This window comes from Neopsephotus bourkii, unplaced genomic scaffold (genome assembly GCF_033783945.1).
Source record: "Neopsephotus bourkii isolate Nb327-2 ecotype Australia unplaced genomic scaffold, CSIRO-AGI_Nbou_v1 NB_1638, whole genome shotgun sequence".
In the NCBI taxonomy this organism is placed as follows: Eukaryota; Metazoa; Chordata; class Aves; order Psittaciformes; family Psittacidae; genus Neopsephotus; species Neopsephotus bourkii.
In genome coordinates, this window is record NW_026902113.1 from 419,779 (window position 1) to 443,882 (window position 24,104).

The 24,104-nt window shown below is 42.8% G+C and overlaps 1 protein-coding gene across 3 annotated transcripts in view; it reads right to left on the reverse strand.

Moving 5' to 3' along the window:
• Positions 1-24,104, reverse strand: part of MAML2 (mastermind like transcriptional coactivator 2) — a 212,266-nt gene that overhangs the window by 49,448 nt on the left and 138,714 nt on the right. For all 3 annotated transcript variants that reach the window (XM_061374579.1, XM_061374578.1, XM_061374577.1), the window contains exon 3: positions 13,605-15,065. In XM_061374579.1, the coding sequence (XP_061230563.1) occupies positions 13,605-15,065 (1,461 nt within the window). The remainder of the gene's footprint in view (positions 1-13,604; positions 15,066-24,104) is intronic.

Genomic DNA, 24,104 nt, shown 5'->3' on the forward strand with positions numbered 1-24,104 from the left:
CCACTTTCAATAGCCCTGGGGCTGCTGGTCCAGAATGTGCCAGGTGAACTGGAGATCTGTCAACTGACAAAATACTGCCACAATGAGGGCCTGGTGGGTTAGGTGATCCTAAACTTCACTGGGGAAGACACGGCTAAGATGAATTGCCTTCTGGCATTTCTTGTATTAATAACCTTTTCTGCTATAATCAGTGTTATTCTCCAACCAGAACTGTGTCTTACAGTGGCACATTCAGAGTGACCAAGAGATGTTCGGAGATGGACTATATGAACAGAACAATGATACACTAGGACTGCATCCAATATATCTTCTAGTTTCTGCCATTTAGGCATTTTGAGTGCAGCTTTGCATCTATATCACACTGCCCTTCACAAATATTTCTTCTGAATTTGCACAACTCCAGTTTTGAATCTTTGCTTAGAAATTGGCACCCACAATGTTGTGCAGCAAAGATGCCTACAGGAGATGCTCCCTGGTGTTAGGTATAAGATGCCTTCCTCTTGCTTGTTTTTGCTGCCTGATGACTTCACTAGGTGCCTACAGCTTTTCTGCTAGGAGAAACAGTGATTAATTCTTCCCTGTTCATCTTCCCCATGCCACTCATGAAATCGATCTGTATCTCCTTTCTCAAACCTACTTATTGCCTGAAAAGTCCCAGATTAATTACAAGGAAGCTGTTTCTTCCTTCCATATGCTGCCCGAGGTGGATTCATAGATTGCAGGTGGTGTTTAGGAAGAAAACACCTTGTGGTACAGTGGCATTATCTCACATGTATAGATGTGTGTATTCCCCCCAGTTCCAGCACTGTGACTCCTACCATTCACTTTGCTGTTTTGAGGGAGTTGGTGAGGGTATGTCAGGTGAGTGCAGACTTCATTTCCTTCTCATGCACTAAAGGACTTGCCCTGTGTTTCTCGCAGGGCCTCAGTAACTCTGAACTGATGGACAAGAGGGGAGACCTGAATCCGAGCAATGAACAAACCCCTGTTTTTCCCAATCTTTGAGAGCCTCTTTTGAAACTTTAAATATTTAAATGTTTACTATTGTTTATGCAACATAACCATTATGATCAATATTTTGATTACCATTTCAGTAAGGTCAGAGTTGCCTTTTGCATCGTCATGCATGGAAATATATTTGCCTTTTGTGTACATGGACATATATAAAGTCGTTGAGATGCAAATTCAGAAGCCTTGGTGTGAAATCAATTTCTCCTGTGATCTGCATTTGAAAGTGTAGCTCTTACCTTGCATCTATTTGCCATTTTGTGAAGTGTTAAGATGCTCCTCTGGCATACATGAGCTCATTTTGATCACACATGAGCATCAACACACACAGCCTCCCTCAGCATGGAGAATTTTTAAACTGGTTTAAGCTATATAAACATTAATGAAATGAAATTCTGACTGCTTTGGTTGCTGAAATATCTAAATCCTCCAAAGCAAGTTTCCTGAAGATGCTCATTGACTTCTGTAGGAATCTTTGCTTTTGTAGGAATCTGAATTTTTGACAGGGAAGTGCTTGGTTGGAAAAAAGTAATTTGAAAAATCTATAAAAACTGCAAAGTTTATGCTAATTCTGAATCCAACCCTATTTTGGAGACTAAAATTAAAGCCATACATATGCATCTAAATAGATGGCCTGTTTTCACAAGTACTGATCTATTTAATCTCTCCTTGACTCAGTCACTTTGCGCCAAGACTCTTATTTAGATGCACCACATGTATTTCTAATGCTTTAACTTCACTGGCTGTGTTAGAAGAAAGTGTTGTTCTCACCGTCTCAATTTTTAACCTTTACAGAACAGCTAATAGTTGCTCACTGCACAGAAGCTTTATGGATAAATTAGTGTGTAGAAAACAATTAGCATGTATTACATAATTTCATTACTTCTGCTATCACTACTATCTCAGTGTTCCTGCTGATATTTATTCATGAACTTAATTTGGTTTAGGCTTTGCTTGTAGCATTTGTGTGGCTAAAATAACACAAAATCTGGACCTTCTACATCTTTTTTGTTCACTAATATTTATAGCCTAATTCTAGCCACGGAAAGACCAGAGGTGTAAGAAAAATCTGGGAAAAGCACAATAAAGACTATCCCAAATAGTTACCCTGGGGTCGCAAGAGACCAAGAGGCACCTTAAAAACATTGTTCAAGAAGACATGGGGCAACAGCCATTCTCTTACTTCTTGCCCTAAGAGTAACATATTATGTTGTCCAGATCCATGGGCTCAGACAGAAATACCAAGACAGTTATCTAATCAGCAGCTTCTCTACTGCCTCTGGGTTTTGTATGGTTTTGTAAGCCTTGGTTTTGCATAGTAGCCTCCTCTGTTTAAAGACTATAATGAAGGTGATTACAATGATTCATTAACATTGTGCCCATTTCAGCAAACAGTCCAAATATTTCTATGTTTCCTGCACAAAGCACAGTGGTCTTCACACAAATGTCCTTTAGCCTTTTTAATTTCTTCCACGGTTTGACTCTAAGTAATGATTCATGTGCAAATTTATATACAATTACTGTACCAACTGACCAGCTTTTGATTTGCTTTGGATTCTTCAGAAGGAAGGGGGAAAACATCCTCAGGGCTTATAACAACAGTAGACCATCTATTTAAATGAATGCTACAATCAAATGTCTGTGCATCTATCCAATGTTCTCAGACATGCCATCTACTCCACTTGCTTAGTAGTGGCCTTCCCACTTGGTTCTGTCAAAGAAAGGGCCACACAAGATGACAGCCAGATGACTGCTTTGTATTCTGCTATGACAGCAGAGGAACACAGACCCACCTTTAAACTGAATGTCTTGCTAACACATATCATCCAGCATTTATTCTAAGTTTTATCTGAAAAGCAGATAGGTTTTTGGCCACCAGCACTCTCCTCAGGAAAGCCAAACAATTTCTCCTATTGCTGGGAATGTGCTGCTAATTTCTAGCCTAAATTTACTTATGACCAATTTCAAAGGTGGTTACTAGGTGCACCGGTTGGAAAACTTGTCAGAAGAAAAGCAGGGATGGATATGTTAAAGCTATATGGGTTTTGGACTGTTATTCTCTAGATCTGCATAAATAATTTGGCTACGGACACGTAAATCCTACTCTTAAAAAAAAGCTTGGGCTTAATAGGGAGATTAGTAATTGTATCTCCACAACCCAAATTTCATTGGTATTTTCAGGTGCTGAGTCCAGAAAGCAGTTCAGGAGGATTAAAAATGTGAGGATTTCATTTTTTTTAATGCAATGTATATATGGCTGTGGAAAAACCTTTGGAAGAGCTGCTCCAATGCTTCCTGAGGCCCCAGAGCTCAGCCCACAGAGAAATGCTGCTTCTGAAAAAAGCTGCATTTGATAGCACTTTGCATATGAAGTAAGATTTTGACAACACAGCTGTACTTAGCCCATGAAGTAGATTTCATGTTTACCGAAGAGGCCTGTAATTTGTGGATCGAGAGTTATTTACTGCTTTTAAAAATAAAACTCAGCAAGGAAAACCCTACATGAGGAAGAGAAGATGCCAAACTCGAGGACTGTGGCACATTTGGGTCTCCTGCCTCAGTGAGATGGATACTGCTGCTTTCTCGCTGTGTTCAGCAGCCCATATGGCTGTCAGATGTTTCCCCATGGTGTTTCAGCTCCACAGAGGTGGATGCTGAAGAGGAACCAGGGCTCAGAAGGAACAGTCCCTGGGATGGAAGTAGGAAAGGAGGGCTGCAGATTAAAAGTGATGATAGGGTTGAGAGAAAGACAGCAAAGGAAGGACTTTGCACCCTTCTTGTGCCTTAAGGCTGCTATTGCACAACAGGCTAAAATGGAAGAGGAATTTGGGTTTCAAGTATCTTTGCTGGTTTTCTTCTTTAGCAAACCCTAGCCAAAGACAAAAAAACAAGCCAGTTTGTATGACTGGTAGGAATACATTAGTGAAACAAGTGAGCCGGTCATGAAACAACCTTTTCAACAGAAAGCAAAATGGAGAAAGTCAAGTAAAGTACAAGGAAATGAGACACACAGGTTGTTCTGAATTTGCTTTGGTTCAGTCGGTGCAGCACATGAACAGTTAATGCAGCCATTACAGAACAAATGGCAACAATCAAAAACCAACAGGAAAAAGCCATTGCTTGCCATAATATGAGCAAAGCTGCTGCACTGAACATCCTCCCTGCTGGGAAGTGGCAACACCAGATAAAAGCAAGAGGAAAAAAGAAATATTTTGGAAAAAACTCTCCCTGCCACAAACTTGTTTCTTCCTGATGGAAATTTTCAAGGCCCAGTTATTACTGTTTAGGCAGGTTTGTCCACAGGACAAACAGAGGATGATGGAGCTGAAGGGAAGCTCACTTCTCAGCCTGTGAAATGCTCAGTGTTTGTGGACGTCATGCCTAACAAGGCCCATGGACTCTGCTATAGAGAGAAAACACTGGAGAGAGACAGGTTCCTACTTGGCATGCAGCAGAAAGGGTTAAAAGTGGCCAGTTCATCACTCTTCCGTGTGGTGCCTTGGAAGTTTTCACAACACCAGATGTGTGAGAAAAAAAGAGAAGCAGGCGAGCAAAGCGAACTTGAGTAGACATCCTGGTGCCCTGGAAGCAGTTAAATTAACACCCAGCAGGGACAAATTTGCAGCTTTGGGAACAAGCTTAAAGTTAGTCTGTTTTCATTCCTGGAGTGAATTTGCAAGTGTATGACAGTGAAGTATAGCCTGGGAAGAAGCAGGCAGCTTTGGATTAAGGATGGATAGCCAGAACTCGCTCCAACCCTCTCTCCTCCCACTCTGTTTTGCGCTTAGGCTGTGAACCTCCCAATACTTCTGCTAATCCCTATATCTTCCCATGTCTTTTACCAGTTCCAGTAGGAAAAAAAAAAAAAAAGCCATTCTTTTCCATTCTAGTTGAAACCAGACAAGACTGGAGTCACCCCAGCAAAGCCTGCTTTAGCTGGGATTGAAGTTTACAGTCATTCGGAGAAATCTAGTTCTGCAATGGATAAAGCTGGATGCTTTTCTAACCAGAACCAAAGCACTAAATCCTTTAGTCATTCATCACTCACTTGGAGTCAGACTGTGGCCCGTCTTGCAACCACTGCAAATTATAGAAAGGACTAGAAAAAGAAAAGACTGTGAGAGTACATCTAACTCATCTTCACAGAAATATGAAAAGCCCTTAGAGTGTCTCTCCCTCTTAGAGGTTACAGAACAAAGTGGCTCCAAAGAAACATTGCCTTTCTTCATTTTCACGCCTTAGTCATTGCAAGTATTTTTGTATCAGTCAATCACAGGGAAGTTTTCAACCAAGGTTGACTACAGAGCTTTTTATGAGGGCCTGAGAGGACCATTCAACTTTCATGATTCTTCCTCATGTGCATCTTTTGCAAGGCAGGAAGAAGCTTCAAACCCTGGAACAGGCTTCCTAGAGAAGTGGTCGATGCCCCAAGTCCATCAGTGTTTAAGAATCCTTTGGACAATGTCCTTAATAACATGCTTTAACTTCTGGGCAGCCCTGAAGTGGTCAGATAATTGGATTAGATGATTGTTGTGTGTCCATTCCAATGGAAATATTCTAGTCTTCTGTTCTGCTCTGGTTCTATTCTATTCCATTCTATTCCATTCCATTCTGGGCTGATGGGCACTGAGGTTCTTCTGCAGTGAGTTGTTGCCCCATGTATGTGTCAGGCATAAGTACTTTCACCTGTGCCTTCCTTGCTGGTTACGTAGGAAGCTTGGGGTAATAAATATCCCTCCTTTTCCATGATTTCCGCACTTCTACTGATTCACGACATGATGTGGACATCATAAATCCTCACCTTTTCCTATGAAATTGGAGAATCATTCAACTCTAATATTTCCACAGCTATGCCAAGGCTAATTTTTACTATTAAAATACTCTGTGAAAGGAACTTGGCTTTTCAGATGGATCAGCTGCTTCAAGCAGTCACCCCCCTTCCAAATCCCAGCTCAGGCTTGACAAAACAGAGCCTTGTCAGAAGGGACAGAGCAGTAAGGACCAGTTTTGAAGTGATAACACAAACTCAGCATGGTTGGCCTTTTCAATGTGGTGTCGGGCTGCCGTCAAGACCCCACTCCTTCTCTGTGTATAAGGTGGCAACCAGAATCTCAGGCATAGCCACTGCATATCCACCTATGAATGGATGTCTCAGAGGTGCCTTGGAGATCTGACAAGCTGCTGGGTGCACCAGTGGGCTGTTTACCATCAGTGTATGTGCATCAAGGGAAAAGAAGGCATCAAACATTGTCGTAACTGCTTCAGAGGCCTCCTCTGGGGGACCGTGCAGGCTGTGAAGGCTCAAAGCTGTGGGTGCTGGATCTACAGGGAAGACACTCAGACCAAGAGACAAGGGCAGTCAAGATGAGCAGATGCAAGTTGATAGGTTCAGGCACTATCCTAGCACACAAGGGTGATGTCTCTGAGACTGATATTGGGCCTAGTCCAACTCCAGACTCTTTCAGAGGATTCCTCTGCAATGTTAAATGTGTCTGTATCCAACAACTCTAATGGATTGATTGTAATGGCTTTGAATGAGATCTTCCTTCTCTCTTTCACAAAATATACAATAAAACATAAAATATACAGTAACATTTCTTTCTTCTCAAGATTTGGCTGGCTTGCTTATTTAGATTATAAATTCTTCAGGGCAAAAGCTGTCTCTTACACTATGTGTGTACATTACCAGAAACAGGCATGCAGCAAACGAAACGGGCAGATGGTTCTGGAATAGTTCTGTTGGAGCATCTGGCTGATTTTCTGGATCAGCATCACATAGAAATGGTAAATTCACCCGTGAAAACTCCCATTAAAGGAACATTACTAGGTCTGTTGCTGTCTTAATGACAGTCATCTGTGGCCTGGGGCAGGTCTCCACCATAAAAACACCAGCGGTAAAAGTGGCAGAGTGGAGGAATAAATATTTGCCATTCAAATATTCCTTGATTTTGAACCCCCAGAGAAACAATTTACTGGGACTTGCTCTTGAGGACTTTGGGGAATTAAAATAATAAGAAGACCCTAGGGAGAGAAATGGGAGCTGGGGCTTGTTAAATTTTTTTTTGTTCCTTGACTTCTTGAGGTATTCACAAATTGCCTACAAACAAGAAAAACTTACAGGAAAGGGGTTTCACCATGCCAGCTCCACATGGCTGTGGAATTATATTGTTTTTCCAGGCTGCTTTTCCAAAATCCCTGCAGGAATTTGACTCAGGGCTTGACTCCGGCCTCAGATGCACACACAGCAATAGCAGAAATCCTAACTTCGATCAGGTAAGAAGCCCTTATGGATATCCCACCTTTACTGATGAGATCACAGGTCAAGACAGACAAACTTGCTTAGTAGCAGAGAACCAAACTTGAAACATCCCTGGTCCGTTTCCTTCCTCATGCATCTTCACAGTTCCTTATCCCAGTCTTGCCCTGTTACACTTCCTCTCCAGTTATCTAATAAGTACAGACTCAAGTCCTGTCTTTGGGGATGGTTCCCTACTTTACTCCATCATCCCAGGTTTGTAAACGGTTATCTCAGGCACCACCACTGGGGACCTTCTGACCCTTTCCTCTTTGTTGTCACCATCACCTTCTTTTGCGTACACACCGGGTACCTTGCCTGCCCTCAGATCAACAGTTCTAGACATGCAGGTAGGTAGAAGAGGATGTCCTTCAAATTCCTTCTTTAAAACTCATTTTTTCCTTTGATTCTTACAGAAGGCAGATCAACATTGTCCCTGTGAGACAGGTGCCATTTAAAATCTGTGTTTATACAGTTCTTCACAGAATGCCATTTTGCCCTATCAGTGGATCTCCCAGGCATTTCCACTATGCTAATAAATAATAAATAAGACTTTAGTGTGCTGACATTAGCAAATAACTCATCTAGGCAAGTGCAATGATAGTTTTTATTGGTATCTTCATAAATGATACCAAGGAAGATCTTCAAGGGAGATAGATACCTTCAAAAAGCACTCCAAATGAGACAACAGGGACAACCTCTGCTACCTTCCAAATCCCCAAGTCCAGCAGCACTTGACCTAAGTGGCTAATACTCTAATATTCTACCAGGATAAACACTTTATGCAGAGTTCAAGAAAACTTATGGAATTGCCACACTCTCTGAGCCTTTGAATTACAATGACCTCCTGAACTAACCATCCACAGTGTAAGTCTATATATTCCATTCAGCAAACTGAGCATGGATGATATAAGACACTACCAAGACAACTGTCCACCATGATGGTACAGCAGCTTAGTCATTTTCTCTCTGGTTTTGTGATCATAAATCAGCTGCGATCCTGCAGTTGATGGTGGTTATGGAGTTATGGGACATACTCAAATTTTAATCCAGAATATTTAGTTCAGAAGCCCTTGCATGCAGGAATGCGACCCAAATGGAGCTATCAAGAAAAGCTGTCATCCAAATATTATTTTTATAGCAAACACTGAAAGAAAGGTCACATTGTTATTTTCTTACACTATGGAACAGTTTCTATTATTGCAGATTCCAAAAGCCTGGAATCGCTGTTATTTATGATCTAAGTCAAATTTAAGTCCTGGTTTGTACCAATTACCACAAGCTACTCTAGGCTTCCTCTCTTCATTGCACAAATATTTGCAAAATAATTCCTTCACACTTGAAAACAGAGAGGTCGCCTCACCAAAATGTGCTCTTCGCTTCGTCTTCAGTGGTAAACACAAAGGTCTAGGAAAACATTGGTTTGATATGAGTCATCCAAAGGAGCCGCATTTTCTTTGTGGAATTTCGGAGGCTGAATGAGAGGTGTAAGTTATCACTCAGCAGTGTATGATAACAAGAGTTTTTATATCTGCACTTTCAAAAGAGCCATTAGATCTTTTGTTCCTGATGCTTCTTCCTCCCATAGCACTTTATAACCATCTGACAGTTCAACATACACCTTTTATTCAATCCGTATGGTGCCCATGCTTCAAAAAAAAAAACACATATAGAAAGTCACATCCTGCTGCTTAGTACGCTGCTCTAAGTCCAATTACATGGAATTACCTTAAGTTTACACCAGAGAAAATGAGAGGATAATCTGTCACAGCATCTCTGCCAAGCTGCCAGGTTAGTTGAATTACTATCTGTATCCCTTGCATATATTTCAGGTAAGCACTGATTTACTGGGCATTTGAAGGCAGTTATGGAAGAGGCCTGCAAGGTGGGGTCCCTCCAGCACTTGGAGCAGAAGCTCCTGATTGGTGGCACATCCCTTGGTGCAGTGCTGTGGCCTTTCTCCAGTCCAAATCCATGCTGTGTCCCGGGATCATGGAGCACCTGAAAGGCCATTTGCCTCATGCAGCAAAATGCAAAGCCTTCCTCTGGGAGAGCATGAGGGAAGAGGCAAGTATGGGACACTAATGCTTGGAGCAGGTACTGGAGAAGGGAACACTCAGGATTCGTAGGAAGGGAGACTGGTTGGATTTAAAGGGAACCTGTTAAGACCTGGTGAAGAAAATGATTTAAGGCTTGCCCCAGTTAAGGCAAGTAAGGGCAAAAAATGGCTTTAAACTGAAAGAGAGTAGATTTAGATTAGATCTTCAGAAGTTCTTCTTTGTGAGGGTGGTGAGACACTGGCACAGGGTGCTCAGAGAAGCTGTGGCTGCCCCATCCCTGGCAGTGTTCAAGGCCAGGCTGGATGGGGCTTGGAGCAACCTGGTCTAATGGAAGGTGTCCCTGCCCATGGCAGGGGGTTGGAACTGGATGAGCTTTAAGGTCCCTTCTACCCCAAACCATTCCATGATTATATGACCCCATGATCCCATCCACAAAGCAATTATAAAGGAACAAGGACTCAAACACTGCACAAGGAAACACTTGTGGATTGTAACTATACACACAACACTGACGCTTCCAGAGCCTTAAAAATAAGGACCACTGGTCGTTCTGGTAAAGTGGGGGCTGAAGCTCTCATGAACCCTTGCGTTATCCTTGCCCCCAAAGCCAAAACTAAATACAGTACATGCTCCCATATAGCAGATAGAGTGGCCTTACTTCATTAGGGTTGCCGTTCTCATGAGCTCAGCCTTCTTTCCTCCCTCCCTTGAGTGAATGAAGTTGAATAAGAAAATCTGGAGAAAAAGTCAGCTTGAAATCTTTGAGTTTAATTTGGCTTTAGGTCAAAACCAGAAAGGGATGAATAATATTTTATTTAGCAGATACAGCTTTTTATTTTCTTTTTTTTTTTTTTTCCAATTGTTTTTTTACTTCTTCACAGCAGACTAATGGGTCCTACTGAAGAAGTCTCATGGCTGATCAAAACTTTGAAAATACCTGTGAAATTTTTTTATGCTAATTAAAAACGACAAAATTTTTGTTCAAAACCCTTAAATCTTGCTTCAGAAGCATCTTTCTCTGATTGGACTACATTTCATCTCAAGGGGAAAGTCAGACTTTAAACTTCTACCCAAGTCCAGTTACAGATTTTCCCCACACCAATCCAGGGTTTGTACAAATACTGCAAACCTGATTAAACCTGTGCAGAATGTGGAGTTTCTAATTATTCCCTAAACAAAAAAAGTGTTCAATTTCTGAGAGTTTTTCATCTGTTGCATCCTGATAGACAATGGAAATGTGACTCTTTCCCACAACAATGGAGAATAAAGCAAATATGCAAACAAACCCTTTATTCAGATCAGTCTTCCAGGAAACCAAGATGATTTCCATCATTTTTATGACTCTTCTGTGGAGGGAAAAGACATCTAATTACCAAATCCCACTATAAGTTTGCTCCAATTTGACACAAAGTGAATGTGACAAGCAGAGGAATTACAAGCTTTACATTTCCAGTTAGCCAGCTTGGGCTGATAAAGCCAATTTCAAATGGTTTTGGGGGATCTTTAGAGTAAAAATATAGAGTGTGAGCTGGTTCAGGTAAAAATGTGAATTTATAACATTCCAGTCAGTGCTATCTGATGGCAATGTCACAGCAGCCCTATATGAATGTGCACTCACAGTTCCAGCAGCAAAGCCTTCCAGCCAATTTGAGAGGGTCCTTACATTTGAAAACTACAATGCTCTGAGGATGAGCTGAATTACACAAAGTAGAATCAAACCTTGCTTCATCATGAAGAAATAGGGCACGAGTAAAGTAAATGTTAAGCATGGAGTTAATTAGTAAATGATGGTAATTAATCATGCATTACTGTTAATGATGTGTAGGAATCCTTAGAGGTAGGAGATGAACCTCCAGGAAAGAAAACTGTGCAGCCTAAATGAGGTGATGCCCCCATTGCTAAAATCAGTGAGTGTTGACCTGTGAGGTTGTTTTGGCTTTTGTTGTCTTCATTGGAAAATAGGACTAGCAGTGTCTCCTCCCACTCTGGTTTAGCATTCAGACTGCATTTATGGAGCAAGCAAGAGCTGACCAAGGGGTTGGTGGGCTGTTGATGCTGTGCAGGCAGCTGCTAAAGGAGTCCATAAATACTACCAGGTGAACAGGTAACTTCAGACCTTTCCAAAACTCTGCCATTGATAGACCAATTGCACTTCTAAGTATTGTTCCAGCATCCACAGAATACTGCACTGGGAGAGAACTACCTTATTTTCTAAACTGCAGCGGAACTTTGAAACAACTGCTCAGAATGTCTAAAACAATTGAGTTATCCCTTCTAGATCACAGAAAAAAACAGCGATTTTTGCTGCAAAAGCTCCATAATCTGTGTCTACAAAGCTTCTACGCTTCTCAGCTGTGCTGGAGGTCAGGTAGCCGTGTCCTGCAGATACAGCTGTAGAATGCGGTTAGATGACAGGGAACTTCGGAAAACTACTTGCAGAAGTCAGTGACAATAGGCAAAACTCCTTCCCTGGCGAAATATCTAAAGTTTCACACTCTGCAAAGTTCATTTAGAACAAGTTTCCTATGCCAAAAGATCTTGTGACTGCATAGGTGAGAGATCCCACTACACTCATGATAAACCTTGTATAGACTACTATGGCTGAGTACCATCTTGTTGGCTTGACTCCCTAAGCATCTGCCCAAAAGGACACAGAGCAAGGAGTCAACACTGCCTGAAGTGAAATTGCTCTCAGTGCTTTTATTCCTTTCCAGAATGTGACCTTGCATATTTTTTTTCAGACAAATAGTAGTGTTTGCAGAAGTCCTGCCTGTCTCCCCTGTGCTGACAGATTGCTGGAAGCTTCATCATGGCTGAATGAAGGAACTGTTAAAATTCATCCGCCTGCCAGTCTATTAAGAGTATGGGGAAATGTGCCTAAGAAAAAAGCACGGTGTAGCCTACGACGGAGAGGAACAGCCAGCAGAGACCTCCCGTAAAACAGCAAAGCTGTGCTTGCTTCCTGCCAACACTCATTCTCCAACATCTTTCAACCAAGCAACATCTCTCCACCCGAAGCGGCCCATAGGTTTCACCTGGCACCTCTTGCTAAGGGATTTTCTGCTGGGGAAATTCATGGTTAGTTGGCCTTAGAATTTAAGAGAGATAAGAGGAGGAAGGTGTCCATGCACACAACTATATCTGCTTCTCTTAAAAACATCAGACTGTTCACCCAGTTTGGTGAAGGAACTCCAGTTCAGAATGATTCATTCACAACACTGCTTCTCTGGAAATTTATGGAAGACAGGATTTCACTTTTAGTAGGTTCTTAGAGCTGTTTTTCACATTCACAGAAGTTTTCCACACTTATATTGCCATTCCACACCTTCAAATGTACTGAGCTCAAGTCCACCAAAACTACTCAGAGTGGCTTAAATGTCCCATGGTCAAATACGTCTTACTTGGTTTGCCCCTGGTTTACAGTCTCTGTGGTAGAGTGAGGCTGCAAATTCAAACGTCAATTGGCAGGTCTGAAACTTGGGGTCCTGGTGCACAGTGATTTTGTCAGAGCACAACTGAGCTATAACGACTGATTTTGTCAGAGCACTGTTTCACGATAACACAGTGGGAGCTGGCCATGTGGTATAGAATTGCAGACATATCTGTGGCAACCTTCACCTTCATATCTAGGCACATATTTTATCCACAGAATATTCCCAGAAGTGTGATGGGTGTTTATAAAGCTCACAGATAAGTCCTAGTTTTTCTCTGCCAAACAGATAACAAATGTGCAAACAGTATTTTTGTCACGTCAGTCAAAAGATATCTAAAAGCAGAATTTCCTAACCCTGCCTCCCTGAAGAAAATGATGGCACATAAACTAATGTTGTAGAATACATCATCTAAGATACTATAGGAATTAATTAAAATTTTGCCATTCAAAAGAACCTAAATTCTTGTAAGAGAGAATACTTAGATAGGAGTCCAAAATAAGCTTGTATCTGCTCTACTATCTCACCTTTCTGACAAATACCTATATAATATATGTAGTAATGACATACTCCATTGCATGCAGAAAAAAAGTGTTATGAACTTGTCTTTCTTGAACTACATATAAATGTGCATCCATAATATACCTGAATAGGTGCCAAACATGCCATCACCAGCTCTGTGGAAATATGTGCTGAGATGGCCATTATCTGCCAACCATACACCCTGGAGGAATGAGGCCAGGCTGCAAAAGCCTTTCGACTACTCAGACCAGAATGATTTTCTAACAGATAAGAGGGAATTTGCCTTACCTGTCTGTGCTGCTGAGAGACTGGATACTGCAAACCTGAGATTTGCTGGCTTTGCTGCATTTTCTGAAGCATCATTTTTTGCTGCAGTGCTAGGGGTACGTTAGGTGGCCTTTGAAGAGACTGGTTCGGGAGAGGCTGAGCAGGTTGCTGCTGTGGCTGTTGTTGCTGCTGTTGCTGTGGCTGTTGCACAGGGGCTGAACCCTGTGCCTGCTGCGTGTAGTGCAGAAGGGCAGGCTTGTTTTGGGAACCCAAAACTGAAGGCATCTGCTGGTTTGTTTGCTCTGAGTTAAAGTGAAACAAAGGCTTTGTGTTACCATGATGCTGCTCTAGTGGTGGCTGAGCACTGTTAATAAAGTTCCTGTTGAGGTCCTGAGGCTTCTGTTGCATAATTATGTCCATGGGATTGCTCTGGGGAGTGGTTGGTTTATAAACATAGTTGTTCATCCCTTTTGACTGGTTTCCATTCACTGGTACCCCAAGCATTGCTGAGCTTTGTGGGCTGAACTGCTGCTGGCGAAAAGAAGGACTGGGGATTTTCTCTTGCATGAAGGGTCCAGGGGAAGGTCCTGATGGAGACAGAGCGGACCAGTTAGCTGTCTGGTTCTGCTGCTGTTGCTGCTGCTGCTGAATCAAGGCATGCTGCTGCCGGTTGGCTGCAATCTGTTTGAGCTGCTGTGCATGAGAGACCTCCTGCCAGTTAGGCAGTGGCCGACTGGATGCAGAAGAAACCTGCGATACCTGTGTTTGACTCTGAGGCACCGAAGGGATGGGTGAAGAGGTGGACATGGCAGTGGTGGCCATAGTGAAGGCTGGACCTGTAGAAGAAGGCCTCATCTGTGGGGACCCCACAGGAGCCTGATTCATGCCTGGTGCATATTCACTTTTTATCACCATCTTATCCATCTGCAGAGATCTCACAGGGCCCCTCTGGTTCTGCTGTCCAAGGTCAATGTTGAATGGCTCGTCTTGTTTTATGGTGGCATTTATCATATTCTCTAGCTCAAGATCACTCATTGGTGGCACTGATATGTTAGTCAGTTCATTAAATAGCTCTTGAAGTTCCAGATCCATCATTTGTTCCCACGAGTCTTCCCCATATCTGTTAGGGAACATGTTCTCATGGGATGTCTGTCCATCTAAGTGTTTGCTGCAGGACATCGTTTCTCCTGGTTCTTTCTTTACCTCTTTCAAAGTCATATTAAACATGCCATTCCCACTCACATGTGTATTGTTTGCTAAATTGTTAGCCTTTCTTTGTGATCCTTGCCCCACAGACATAGTTCCTGACATTGACTGGCTTTGGCAATTGTTAACATGTTGTCCACCTTGTCCCACTGAGACATTATCACCCACTCTTATCCTTTTAATGTCAAGGAAGGAGCTCTCTGAAACACCATTGGGCCTCTTGTTGTTGACAGGTGACAGATTTACCACCAACTTTCTCTTCAATGAGCCTTGGAGCTGAAAGAAGCAGAGAAAATAAAATCATTAGATGACACTGAAGAAACAATCTGTAGTCTGTTTCCTAGAAGACAACAGGAAAGTAAGCACTGCATAGTACACAAAGCTGTTCTGGGCTTTCTCAGTCAATGAAACTATGCAGAACTGAAGGAAAATATGTTGTGAGACATCTCCCTGCCACCACCACGCCGTCCTTGTAGACACCAGTATTTTTCGAGCACTTCTGCCTCCTGTTGATCACAGACCGTTTCCCCCATAGGAGTGCATACAGGGAGGTGGCCAGAGCTGTAGCTGGCAAAGCCTAGGGCATATCTGCCCTAGATTTGCTCCCGTGTAACTGTGTCAGATAGATCTAAAGTATTTTTAGACAGCAGAGATTAATGCACTCATGAAATCTGCACTTGTGCCTATCCAGTGTTGCAGAATTACACTCTGACAACCAAAAAGACCATTTTGGACTGCTGTTGAGTCCGAAGGTCCTAGGACACATTTTAATGGCACATGCAAGATCCAGGCATCCCCATCTGACATAGCTCTACACTGGCCAGAGATGTATATAATTAAAGATGCTAGATGTCAGCATGTTGAAAACTGAAAATGAAGCCACTGGAACCATATCAGGCTATGTCAGCCAAGGGTCTGGCCCATGATATATTGCAGGATTATTTTTCAGAGACATATATTAATACATTAAGCCCTAATTGTTTATGTCTTGAAACATCTGCTATAAACCACACAGTCCATGCAACACTGCTCTGAGAACTGTAACTCTATTTCCTTTTCCTTGAACACTTAGAGCACTACTTTCATCTGCTCATAGGCCCTGTGGACCTACTGAAGGAAAAGAGGTTCATGGCTCCGGTCCACCCGATCCACACTGATCGGCCATGGTTGAACACACAAATTCACACTCCCCACACACATAATGAAGATGTAGTCTCATGAGCTGAACAGTTTGGTGCATGTGCCCTCAAGCAAGGTGTAGACACAAGTGGAGATGTTCTGAACATGGCTCACAGAAGAACAGATTGTTTTTAAGCAAACACAGAAGTCACATCTTTATCTACAGAACATTAGAGGTGCGTGCACCAAGCAGTGAACACACACACAGCCCTCGCTCAGTCAGTACACACGCCATCGCTGTTTCAGCTGTGAGCAACATCAGGGAACTGCAGGGAAACACAGCTCATCTCCTGCCTTTGTGCACCTGGGCAGGAGCGCACCAGCCTCTGAGGCAGCAGGACACGACATCTGTCATCACCTGTGTGCCAGTGGGAAAATGGCACCAGTGCAGACTGCGATACCTTGGGAGGAGGTTGGTGATGGGTAGAGCGAACGCTGAGAACTCTAATTTTCCAGTCAAGTGAGCAAGGATGACTTATGAGATCTTCCCACCACATTATCTGTATCATGCTGTTTTGTGTGCAGAAGTTCATGGATACCTCGTATTCCGCTGTGGCCTCTATTGCCCTCAACTTCAGGCTTATCTTTCTGGGCTCTTCCCAGAAAACTCCAAGTGTGGATACTTGTATTCTGGTGTGAATAGCAGTGAGTTGCTTGCAAAGAGCTCAACTGACAAATACATATTTCCTCCATACCCACTTATGCTTCCATTGCATCAGTAGGTCACTGAGTTTAGCCCTTAAAAATAAAGCTTGTAATTTCTCTCTCCAACATTGAAAATCTCGTATCTCAAGTTACGTTTCCAGCATAGCTTTTGAATCACAGATTGATGTTTTCATTTCATAAGGACAGACATGTTGGTGCCTAGTTGTACAAGTCCACAGACCTTGTGCCTTCAAGAGCAACTAGTTGTCATTAGGTATGCCCCAGGGGAAGAGATTTGGGTGGTCACTTGCAAAGAGCATGGACTGTCTTTGGTTGTCATGTTCCTTCTGACACATGAGTCACTGTACTTTCCTTTGCAAAAAAACCCCACAAAAGCTGCACTTCCTTTTACCATCATCTTTGCTACGAGTGTTTATTAGAAATCATTCTCATACCCCAAATTCATCTTCCTGGGAAATGGGGAAGTCCCCACATCATCAGAATACAGGACCTGGCAGTGCATTTTGCTTTCAGATGTGTTGCTGACAGGAAGGCTGAACAGGTAATGAATAATGTATCCTCTGCATACATATATGCTTTATGTGGTTAACATGCATTTCTGAGCTAATTTTGCTTTTTGACATTTTGAAGCAGAGGGAACTGTTTAAAATGTTTTCATGTTTTCAGAGAACCTGCACTAGGCTCTCTGATACAATCACAGATGTGGGTATTACACTGGGCTGTGCTTAGTAGTTGCTTTTCATCTTCAGCTGAACTAGCTGCTAGCAGATACGAGCTGTGAAGTGGTTTGCCTGGTGACACGCACAAGTCAGCAGCAGAGTCAGAGAGAGCCCTGCCATCTCCAGACACATCCCTTAACCAAGTGCTCCCTCCCTTGACATGTGCTGGATGACTCCTGGTTTCATGACATCTGTTCTGCTACTTTGCCACCAAGAAGGGCACGATGCATTGCTAAAGAAGAAGCAACAAGGGCTGGCTTATCAGACCTCCCCAAAACCTTGCAAACACTGCCCTCTGAATGCTGACAACACCTTGGTCAATAGACGTCCCCAATTTAAAGCAGAAATAAGGCTGCAAAGGTGAAAGAAAGGGCCTCTCAGGGAACTTCACTGAGTCTGCTGGAAATGGTCTGTTTCGTATCTCCTGGAAGTCTGGGATGTGGAGGGCAAGGGCATGGGAAGGATGTGAGCAGCCCGCAGGGATGAAGCTCCCTCTCCCCCCTTGTACTGAGCTGTTACCAGTTACGCAATATTTAAGACCAGGCTGGATGTGGTTCTCAGCAATCTGATCTAGATGAAGATGTCTCTGCTCACTGCATGGCAGTTGGACTAGATGAGCTTTGGAGGTCCCTTCCAACCCAAACTACTCTATGATTCCATGATTCTGTGTGTTCGTTCAGCGAGGTGAGCAGTGTCCATCACAAGTCCCTCTCTCTTGCTGTTTTATCTGATTTCAGCAGGGAAGGGAGCAAGGTTCAATTACTCAAATCTCTGCAGTTTTCTAGCAATCACTTTTTTCAACTCCTGATTGCAAGTCAGTACTCCAGCCCTTTTCCCCCAAGCAAAGCACAGGCTCTTCAGAGGGTAAAAACAGACCTTGCCAGATTTCAAGCTCCATCTCTTCCCATTTGCAAGTGAGGATTCATTTGTGTCAGTAAACATAAAACCAAAGTTCCTCTAACACAGAGGCACATTCCTCAGATCAAACAGGCTGGTGATTACACATCTCAAACTGCTTGAACCGCATAATACTGAAAGGCTCTGTGATGGGAAATGAGTGACATGACAGTAAGCAGGAGAGGAGGAAGTTCTCCATGCAAAGCTCCATTCCACAGGTAGGTGGGCAGCACTGCATGAACCATCAAAGAGGACACGCGTTTCCTGGCAGCCTGTGTTATTGTAAGACCTGATGAGCCTGACGCTGAGCAGGACGTTAACAGCAGAGGGCAAAACTCTAGAGATGACTTGGTCTGAACAACCCAGGGTGCACCATGTCCTGTGCAGAGGGGCAATTAGTTTCTATTTAAAACTTATTCTGAGTCTTTAAAGGGATTTAAGAATGGCAGCTTCTTTAACGCTCCCTGACAGCAGGCCGAACCAGCAGGAGTTCCACTGAGCTAATAACTGGGGCTTACTGAAATCTGGTATCAGATAATTCCTCTTAAAAACAAAACCCAAAACCCAAGCAAACCACCTTTCTTTTGGTTGTCATTTCTTACTAAATGTAAAATTAGTGGATTTTGCTGAATATTGATTTTTATTTTCTGGCTCAAAAGTTTTTTTCAGAAGAAACAAAAACTTCTTTGGTGCAAAAGCAATTTCTCAGTGGGAAATGTTACAGATTGTTTTCTCCAAAATATCCATATTTAACAATATTTTCATCACATCTTTGATCCAGTTCTGACATTACCCATCGCCTTGTATTCCTTTCCACAGGGACTGTGCATCATGTCCAAGAAAAGAATTTGGCCGTGGCAGCAGGAAATGATAAGGACTTTCTGGCTTCACTTTCACTGAAAGTCTTATTTTTTGTGTGCTTCATGCAGCTTCTTCACTTCCTTTTGAATTTGCTTTTTATTTCATTTAATGATGTGTAGTAGGAGCAGAGTGCTTGACGTAAGTCGTAGGTTAAGCATGCAGCAGGCTTGATTTTCACAGCTCATGGGACAAGCAAAAGTCAGTCTGTCCCTCTGACTTGCCCAAGTACCTCCATAGTGCCTGCATATCCAAAAATACTCATTTCCCAGTGCAAGCCGCTGTACAAGCAGCACCATCTGACTGTCATCTCAGCATGTTTATAGCCAGACACTTAAGACTGGACCAAAACACCAAAATACTCCAAGTAAACTACATAGAAAATACAGAGTGTGATAGTTTTAAGTCTCTACTAATCCTTATTAGCTGAAGATGCAAAAGGAAGATATACCACCTTTGTTCTCCCATCTCTCTTATTTTCCTACTAAGGTTTGCAGCCTTCTTAGATTGTGTGGTGGAACAACAGCGACAAAACTCATAATGTGCTGTTAACTTAAACTCCAAGCAATGATCACACTTTGTGAAACAAGCAGCACGGCAGCGTTAGCAGCTCATGTGGAGTAATATTTCTGATGTTAAAAAAGCAGCTTTGGATTTTTATGCTTTTAATATAGAAGCAGCAGACAAATCCACTGTAAAAGGTCCCTTTTGCACTTCCGAGACTTTCTCACAGTATGTGCTGACTGTATCTATAGCTGCACTGTAAACACAATCCTTCATGTATCTGGGGAGAGGAAGGAGTAAAGGAATTGCATGAAAAATACAGAAAATATTCAAACAATGGAAGTGGCCAAAAAAAGAGAAAGAATTCATTCCAAAGGAGGAAATATGCTGAACACTACTTCTTTTTATGCTGTGAAAGCACCTTTGCATCCCAGGGCTGGACCCAGGGAGCCACCCCTGGGACTCAGGGACTGATCCTGAATGACAGCAGCTCTCACTGTGGAAATAGTGGTACACAGTGTTTGCTGCCAGCCTGTGTCCAGAGCTGAGAATCAGAGAATCATTTAGGTTAGAAAAGACCTTTAAGAACATCAAGTCCAACCTTTAACCTAACACAGTCAAGCCCACCACTAAACCATGTCCCTAAGCACTGCATCTACTCATCTTTTAAGTACCTCAGGGGATTGCAACTCACCCACTTCCCTTGGAAGCCTGTTCCAATGCCTGACAGCCCTTTCAGTGAAGAACTTTTTACTAATATCCAATCTAAACCTCTCCAGGCAGGAACTGGGGTTTAGCAGTACCAAGGCTCCCTCTTGAAGGCATCTTCCCAGCCTGCAGGAGGACCAGGCAGCTCCTTGTCTTCCTATCCCTTGGGACTCACACCACGGTCAGCTTTGGAGCCACCAAGGCACTTGTGGCTGACACAAGGACAAGGAGGAGCCACTGCCCTGAGCTGCCACCTCCAGGGCCATAACAGATCTTAATGCCATGATCACACATGCACTCTTGTGCCACAGAAGATATATGGACCCAGTCAGAGATCAATATGGTCAAACAAAAGCCGTTTATTGCAAAGCCTTAACTCCTTATATACTATTTCTTACATTCACTTACAGTGATTTGGCATATTATGATTGGATACATGTCTTGAAGACCCTTAGTGACTAACATCTAATTGGTTAAGCACAGGTGTGAGACCTTGAAAGCTTGCCAACAGTCCACAGTTCTCATAACTTAGTGAATTCCAGCTTCTTCTTATCTTGCTTGCTTAAGCTTCCTCAGGCCCCTCATGGCCTTGATGTATCTTTCGGGATTATTCAGAGTTTATGTACCAATTATCCATTCTCCCATGAGAACACTGTCTCCACACTCTTGTGGCCCATTTCTGACTACAGACACACTCTTTTGGAACAGGCAGACAGACTCCCATCACTGCTGTGTCTATATATCTCCTGAAATCTGGTGCCTCTGGCTTTTCCTACTCTTGCCCACACCCAGGTTCACCTTGCTGCCTCTCCTGAAGAGCTCTGTAGCACGGTCCTCTTCTGAGCACCTCTCCCCAGCCCCTCTGCTCTGCACGTTCTCTGCACAGTAAAAGGGTATTTCTTTATAATCTTTCATCATCATTTGCAGCTTCTGCCTGTCATAGCTGAGAATGGGAGCACAACAGTTGTCTTCAGGGAGATTTCAGCACTCCAAGCTCAGGAAGTCCAATCTGCTGGATGATGCTGATCTGGGAAATGGCATTAATTCTTCATGCAGGACTGAGTGACAGAGCAGAGGCCCCAGGCACACTGCAGAGCTGGTGTGTCCTCAGCACAGCACCATGGCTGGGTCAAGGTCATCCTACCATGGTTGCAAAGAGCTGTGCAAGAGTAGTAGATGCTGTTTCACACTTCAGGTTCTTCCTGCTCTGTGTCTGCAGGAAGGGGACTAACCTCTTGCTCTGAGCAGCGAGGAGGAGGAGATGCAGCTGCCTTCAGCCCCACACTGTCAGCAAGCCTGTGACAGCACCCCCCCACGTTGGCCTCACTCCTCTCCCATTTGGCTAATCAGTTCCTCAGACCACTCCAATCACAAGAACAGGGTTTGCTGCCATGAGATCTTTGTTCTACACATCCCAGACCTTCCCACCGCCCATCCCTCTTTCTGATTATAAGCTCTTTGGGAAGATACTCAGGCTTCTTGCACTGGGTCTTAGCTCTGCTTGATCCTTAAGCATAAGCACCGCTGTCAAGAACAATGCTTACTGAGAGGTAACACAAGTTTTTGTCCCCGTTTATTGAAGTAAGTGGCACTAAAACTGAATTTGTAGTAACAAATAAGAATGTTCCTTGGCTGACAAGTATCCACTTAATTCTCATTAGCTGTGAACAAGGCTGGAATAGTAATCAGTATGTTAGAAATCTCACAATTCACCTTCATTTATGGAAAAATCACATATCTTGCCAACTGAACATACCAGCCTAAAAATGCATCCATATTATTCACAGTGTACTGCCTAGAAATATAACGTCAGGGCTTTGGTCCAAGTTGCTGAAGCACAATAATTATATTTTTTATGCAGATTTTACATCTGATGGATTATAAAATATCATGTCTAGCCACAGTCTTTGAGAAGAATAGGAACACAGAGAAACAATAGCACTTTAACTAGGTCAAGATTGCGAATCAGAATGTAGTAGTCATTACTGTGTGCAAAACAAATAGGCATGAAAGATCTGTATTTCTTCTCCTGCAAGCTGTGTATTTGTCTTCTGGAGAAGTCTTTTCTGTTCCTTTTGTTTCTTTCCTTTTTTAAGATCCTTTTCAACCATGAATAAATTAACCATCACTTTATGTGAAACCTACAGAAATTTATGTCAACGTTTATTACCATGAAATGTGGAACAAAGCATAATGCAACCTGAGCTTTGGGAAATGCGGCTGCTTAACTGATCCTATCCTGATGAGAAGGAAATATCAAATGCATTATAAATGTTGACAGGATGATCAGGCATGTAAAAGAGGTCACCCAACACCACCCTCCACATTGTTTACCAGTTTCATAAGTCAGCTTAAGGTATTAAAAACACATACTGTCTTGCACAGGAAGCTCCTAATCCTCGAAAATGTGGCTGCTGTTATTTGATTTGCCTTTTAGAAATCAATGGCACAGCAGATTTCATCTAAGGAAAGACTGTTGAGAGCATTCTTGTCCTGGTTTATGCCCAGCATCACTTCCAAACTGGTGTACAAAGGGTTTGTAGCTTCATTAGAGCATATATCCACGACCGTACATGGGCTTTTACTACCTGTTTAAGCATCTATCTATCTCCTATGCAATGCTCGGTATCAAAGGTTCAATCAGTGGAGGAAAGCAGCAGCCATCCACCCAGCCTTGGAAAACAAGGGAATATTTAGACTATTTCTCTCTTCCTGCATATCAATGCGTCACATAGGACACTCATGCCAACTGTTTGGCCTTGAGGTCTTCTTCTGCAGGGTACGTTACAGTTCACAGGAGATACACTCATCACTTGTCAATTGGATGGAAAAGATCCCTTCAGCACAATACCCAGTCATGCTTCCAGCATCAGACTATCAGCCAGGACAAAGAGGGTCTCCTTCAGTAAAAACTGCCTTCCATCACTGGATCAACTAAGACTCTTAATGAGCAACTGGCAAAATGGCTTCTTGTTAGGAGGCAGGAGTCCTGATCCTCTGCCAAAAACTTCACTGGAGAAGTGATATTTAAGATGAAATCCAGGCCTAGGGTAAGAGAACATCTCTAACAAGGTTGCTGCGCTTGCTTGATGGCTGGGTTTGACCCGTATTAATATCTTCCCCCTGCCTCTCCCCATCATGCATGTTCTCTCCATGAAGGATATTAAGTAAAAGCAGTTCTTAACAGACATTTTCAAAACCTTCAGCTTAAACATGCAGTGTCAGAACAGGGCAAGTGCACCCCACTAAGAGTATGACCTATATGAGCAGAACAGGCAAAATGAGAGGGGTTTGGAGATGAGTAACAGCAACAATTTAAGAGCTTTGAAGATATCCCTTTGAAGAGAATGGACAATAGAAGGGACAAATAAAAGAGAAAATTAAGAAAGTTTATGTAACAAGACTCTAACAGAGTAACTGCAGATCTGGAGGGTATTTAACAAACTTGAACAGCAGTAAATTCAATCCCAGTGAAACGATAAACTTTTTCTTCCAGTGAGGATACAGCCTAAGGAACTACTGACAGATCCAGACCTCAGCAAGATCTAAAGAGGGACTGAGCATTTGTTTGGAGATGTGAAGATGCTGACTTACAGAAGGTGACAATAAAATATTTAGAAGGGGATATGAAATATTAAACATCAAGGTTCAAACCAGTTCATGGGGACTGCTATGGTTGTCAGTGGGCAGGGGAGGAAGACATCCGGGGGAGAAGAGGTGGCTTTCGCAGGCTTATCAAGGCAATTGTGTCTCTTCTCCTGGTATATTTGTCCTTGCTATTGAT